We start from the raw sequence: 5,888 nt of genomic DNA, 5'->3' as shown, positions 1-5,888 counted from the left end.
CTCCACCCTCTAGTTGTTTATAATAGCCAAGATCTGGAAACAGCCCAAGTGACCACCAGTAGATGAGTGGATAAAAAAGCTGTGGTACATTCACACAATGGAATACTAACTACGAGGCTGTAAAAAAGAAGGAATTCTTACCTTTTGCAACAGCATGGACCTGGAGATTATTATGCTAAGTGAAATAAGCCAGTCAGAGAAAGACAAATACCTTATGATCTCACTGATATGTGGAATCTGATGAACAAAATAAACTCATGAACAAAATAGGACCAGAGACATGGATACATGGTACAGCTTGACATATGTCAGAAGGGAGTTAGGTGGGGGGTACTGGATGAAAGAAGGTGAAGAGATTAACCAAGGAACATGTGTACATAGCCCATGGACAGACAAAAGCATGGTGAGGACCAGAGGGAGGGGAAGGCGGGATCTGGGTGGAGGTGGGCAAAGAGGGGAGAAATGGGGGACATCTGTAATAATGTCAACAATAAAAATAAAATATAATAAAAAGGTGAAGTCACTGAGACTGGGGGTGTTTGTTACTATGCATACACCAGCCTTAACTGACTGATACACCATGTAAGCAAATCAATTACATAGCAATATGGATAAAGGCAACTCTATAGGACTTGTATGAAATGGGCAGCACAGAGAAGCATGTTATGAACTCTCTTTAAGAAGAAACATGCATATCTTTAATATTCTCTTTTGAAAACATCTACAGCAGTCTTGGATTTCTTGAATCTTTGACTGTATCAATTGTGGCGATGCTTGAATTATAAGATAGATAAGCTTTTAAGAAAATCAGCTTCTTTTTTTCTTTAACAACTACAACTTAATGTGATAAATTCCATGGCTGTTTTTCAGAAACTTCCAGAGCACAGGGAGAGGGGACACGGAGGTCAAGTTGGGTCCCCACATCAGGGTTTGCAACTCCTTCCGTAGAAAGATGTCTGCTTTGTGTCACATCCCTTTTTAAATTTTCAGAGTAGCAAAGGTATTTCCCCCCCATTTTTTAATTTTGAAAAATTTTAAACTTACAGAAAAATTGCAAGAAGAGTACCCAATGAATACCCACAATTCAGCAACTGTTCTCATTTTACTATATTTCAGATACTCCTCTCTCCTCCTCTCTCAGTCCCCCTACCCCCCACCTTTGGCTGAATCTTTTAAAAGTGGCAGAGATGATGATTATCAGTGCTAAATATTTTGACATGTACTTTTTAAAACAAGAACATGTTCTTACTTGACCACATAATTATCACACGCAAGAATTTTAACCTTGATACAAAATAATTATCTAATATGCACTCCATTTTCAAATTTCCCCAGGTACTCTCAAACCTATCCTTTATTAATTTTTTAAATAAAACAAAAACAAAAACAAACGTAGATGCTGCCACAGACACGTTTAAAAATCTCCCTCAAGTTAAATCCAATGCCACATACACATCAAGTACACACATTTTCCTGATAAATTCCCTGAAACTCATGCAGGGCAGAAAGACAGCTGCCCTGGGAAGACACGGAGGAGCAATTTGTTCAGCAACCCTGGAACTTATAAAGGAAAAGAGAAAGAAGGAAAAAGAAAAAGAAAGAAAGAAGAAAGAAAGAAAGAAAGAAAGAAAGAGAGAGAGAGAGAGAGAGAGAGAGAGAGAAAGAAAGAAAGAAAGAAAGAAAGAAAGAAAGAAAGAAAGAAAGGAAGGAAGAGACTTAGCCACCTAAGAGGCATGGATTTTATTTGCTTAAAACACGAGAGAATCTCCCTAGAGAGGATTTCATGCTCTCCTAGCAGTTTCAAAGACATTTCTGTTTTCCAACAGATGGTGTTCTTGACACATTGCAAAGCTATGGCAAATGTTTTGTGTTATTTGTGTGTGTGTGTTTTTAACTATGCACCGCACACAGTTTATTTACTTGTGATTTTGAAGGCTTTACTCCTGCCATGCAATGCTAAGTTGCTTCCATAAGGTGTCAGCACCTTCATTGTAACCAGAGGATCTGATTTTTTTTTCTTTTAAGAGTAGTTTTCCCGTTGGCCTCAAGGGGGTGCCAACACTCCAGGTCACCGGAGCCGACCCAGGTGCAGGAGCTGGTGGCTCTCAGGAGAGAATGCAATGGGGTGGTAGTGACGGTGGTGGTGGTGGTGGTGGGTGTCGGGGTGACTTGAATATCTTTTGCTTTTATCATCGCTTATTATTCTAGAAGGACACAGGGCCCTCTGGGACCGGATTCTGCTTTCAGCTCATTGACAACGAGGTCAAGAAAGGAAGAAATCAGCAAGAAATGAGCAGCCCCCAATCCAAAATACCCGAGCCGGTTAAAGAAAGGATCGGAAATATGGTTTTTGCAAAGTCCAGGTGTGTGGAAGGTGTTGTTTTAATAACCTGAACAAACATTTCTCCCGGAGTCCTACTGAGCAGAGAAGAAACCTAATTCCAGGGGCAAAGGAAAATGTCTCCCTCACCTTTTCTGTCTTGATTATAAGGATTTCTTTCCTCCAACTCCCACCTTTTTTTTCTTTTTTTGGGGGGGGGGCGAGTACTAATTTTGGCAACTCAACTTAGTTCTTTTCAGATGACATTGGTTTAAACCTGGACACGCTTGTAAGTGCAAACTTCTGCAGAAACTGATATTTTTGAATTTATTTTCCATGGTCCTTAGCTATTTTGGGTTTTTGCCTATTCTGTGATAAAGCTTTTAAAAAGGCACCTCGTAAAAGCAGAGTAAATAATATTTCTCCAGGAAGCCTACAGACCGAGGAGTGTTTCTTGATCAATAGTTAGCATTTCCAGTAAAATTGTGAGCAGCCTGTCACGCGCTCCCTGAGAAAGGCACTTTTCGCCAGAGTATTTTTTTTAAAAAAAGATGGATGTGGACATACTAGAGGTATTAAAAAATAATAAAGTTGTAGTGGGAATCGAGGGGGTGGGGTGAGAGAACTCTCAAACCACTCACCTGTGAGCTAAGGTCTGGGAAGCTTTATTTTACTTCGTTGAAAAAAAAAATCAAATTAGAAAAAGAACTCAGAGCAGCCATAAAAAAAAGCGTTTCAGAAGTAGACTATTCGAGGTAATAGGAACCTGTTTTGTATTTTCTCTTTGATTCTGAATTTTTCACGAGATAATATCATTTGCCGATCATGCACACACATGCATTTTCTTTTGTCCTTTTATTGAAAATGAATGAGATGTCCCCCATGCCTTCTATTCACCTCCCAAAAGCTAAGTGTGACGGTCGGTTCTCACCCCTTTCCTGGGAACCTAATGAGAGTTAGGAGGGAAAAGGAAACCCGAAACAAACGTTTTATCTGGTCTTCTTCCCCACCCAACCGGATGGACAACTTCCAGAAGAATTCTGACCAGCATTTCGCCCTTCTGGTGGGGGTCCCGCCCCTTCAGGGGAAGCGGGTTCAGGGGGGTCCGACGACTCGAGGTGTTGAAGGGATAAATACTCAGTCCACAAATAAACAAACCTTCCAGGATTCCTAGAGAGAAGAAGAAAACTTGGAAGGGCGAGGACCCCTCCGCTCCAAGTCCTGGCCCCGCATAACAGCTTCTCTGGGGGCGACTTAAACCGTTTGCCATCGCTCCCCGCGTCCCCCCACGGAGCCCCGTGCCCAAAGCACCTATCCCACACCAACCCACCAAGCACCACCGAAATATAAAAAACCAGTTTGGAGAACCCCAAAGGGGCTTTGCCGGTGGCGCGAAGAGGAACTGCGGCCGGGGTCGGCTCCAGGCGCAGGCAGGTGGGGAGCCCGCGCTGGGGACGCGCGTCCTGGGCGAAGTCCCCGCGGAAAGCCGCTGGGTTCCCTGCTCGGGCAGCCGGGCCGGGCTCTGCCCGCCGGGGACTCGCCGCTTTGTTCCCGGCGTTCGGGACGCGTTGCAAAAGGGAATATCTCTTCGGGAAAAGGGGGCCGCAGCGATGCTGGAGTTGTGGGCTGCAGGCGTCTACGCGGGAGGGGAAGGGGGAGCTGAGCGGAGCTATTTCACCCTAGTCCCCAAATTCCACAAAACTGCTCACAGTGACGCGGGTGAGTTACGGAGTCCACGGCGAATTTACAGGATTAAAGGGCCAAGACATTGCTATCCCCCCTACTCCTCCTTTCCCCTATAGACACTGCGGCCCACCTCCTGGGGTGGGGGCAGGGGGCACTCCATTTCTGTAATTTGCCCCCCAAACCTTCATAGGTTATTCTGACGGCCCTGAACCTGGAAACTCCCTGTTGATTATTAATTATTGGCTTAAATAATAACACCCAGGCGAGGCCCCTTCCAGGCCAAGCCAGCACGTTTGCTTTGAATCCATTACACCTGGGCCTCGACAATTAGGAAATCTAATTATTCGCCTCATCACTCATTAATAAGAAAAATAGTCCCCGGGTCTTTGCTACTTAGAAGGTCTTCGGAGAGAGATATTTGACTACATTAATCAATTCTCTTTTATTTTTCAAACTAACTGGTTTTTTTTGCAAAGAAGCGTCTTTTTTCCCTCTGGGCACGTGGGCCCACTAACCAAAATTTGATAATAAAATAAAACTTAATAAGATAGAACTCTTTTCTTGAAAAAAAAAATCTTTTTCAAGTTGAGACTGAGCAGCATTCAAGTCTGGCTCAGCGCAGCTGGGTCTTAGAGCCGACGGGTTCTCCTCGCCCTGATTGGGTGCCAACTCCCCACAGCTGCGGAGTTATTGGTGCAAAGTTCCCGGAGGGGGCGTGGCCGGAGGAAAGTAAAAACTCGCTTTCAGCAAGAAGGCTTTTGAAACTTTTCCCAATCCCTAAAAGGGACTTGACTTCTTTTTCCGGGCTCGGCAGGGCAGCCAGTCTGACCCCGCTCGCTGACCCCCAGGGCTACCGATTTGCGGGGAGGCTTGGAGAGCCGCCGTACCCCTCCCGGCACAGACCAGGGGGCCAGCCTCGGTCCACTGCGCGCGCGGAGTCTCCGCCGCGTCCCCAGCCGCCCGCCCGGGCTGCCACCCGCCGGGTCCCGAGAGCGAGCGAGCGAGCGAGCAGGGGCCGGCGCTGCGCTCGCCCGGGGCGCGCCCTCCAGGATGCTGATCCCTCCAGTCAGCTGAAGCGAGCGTCCCTTCTCCGTCCGAAGGCGGGAGCCGAGCGTCGGCGCCTCCTCCACCTCGTCCCCGAGACTTCCCAGCTCCCTTCCACTCTCGCTCGCTCACTCTCGCTCTCTCGCTCTCGCAGGGCCTTCCTCACGGTCCGTGCGAACAGGCGGTGGCGAGCCGTCTCGGACGCAGCATGCAGGCGCGCTACTCCGTGTCCGACCCCAACGCCCTGGGAGTGGTGCCCTACTTGAGCGAGCAGAATTACTACCGAGCGGCGGGTAGCTACGGCGGCATGGCCAGCCCCATGGGCGTCTACTCGGGCATCCGGAGCAGTACGGCGCGGGCATGGGCCGCTCCTACGCGCCCTACCACCACCACCAGCCCGCGGCGCCCAAGGACCTGGTGAAGCCGCCCTACAGCTACATCGCGCTCATAACCATGGCGATCCAGAACGCGCCCGAAAAGAAGATCACCCTCAACGGCATCTACCAGTTCATCATGGACCGCTTCCCCTTCTACCGGGAGAACAAGCAGGGCTGGCAGAACAGCATCCGCCACAACCTCTCGCTCAACGAGTGCTTCGTCAAGGTGCCCCGCGACGACAAGAAGCCCGGCAAGGGCAGCTACTGGACCCTGGACCCCGACTCCTACAACATGTTCGAGAACGGCAGCTTCCTGCGGCGCCGGCGGCGCTTCAAGAAGAAGGACGTGCCCAAGGAGAAGGAGGAGCGGGCAACCTCAGGGCCGCCCCCGGGGGCCAGGGCGCCCGGGGGCCTCCCCTAAGGAGGCCCCAAGGGGCTGAAGAGAGGTGGGGATAAAAAAG

The 5,888-nt window shown here is 48.5% G+C and overlaps 1 protein-coding gene across 1 annotated transcript in view; it reads left to right on the top strand.

The window, feature by feature from the left end:
• The first annotated feature begins 4,766 nt into the window (after window positions 1–4,766).
• The window catches only part of FOXC2 (forkhead box C2), a 2,958-nt gene continuing 1,836 nt past the window's right edge, over window positions 4,767–5,888 (top strand). Inside the window, 2 exon segments of the mRNA XM_023752546.1 lie at window positions 4,767–5,379; window positions 5,382–5,829. Coding sequence (XP_023608314.1) covers window positions 5,259–5,379; window positions 5,382–5,829 — 569 coding nt within the window. The 5' untranslated portion in view covers window positions 4,767–5,258.

The sequence above is a fragment of the Myotis lucifugus genome, unplaced genomic scaffold (assembly GCF_000147115.1).
Source record: "Myotis lucifugus unplaced genomic scaffold, Myoluc2.0 scaffold_35, whole genome shotgun sequence".
Lineage (NCBI taxonomy): Eukaryota > Metazoa > Chordata > Mammalia > Chiroptera > Vespertilionidae > Myotis > Myotis lucifugus.
Note: the sequence above shows the minus strand (reverse complement) of the source record. Positions and strands in the feature narration are given on the sequence as shown.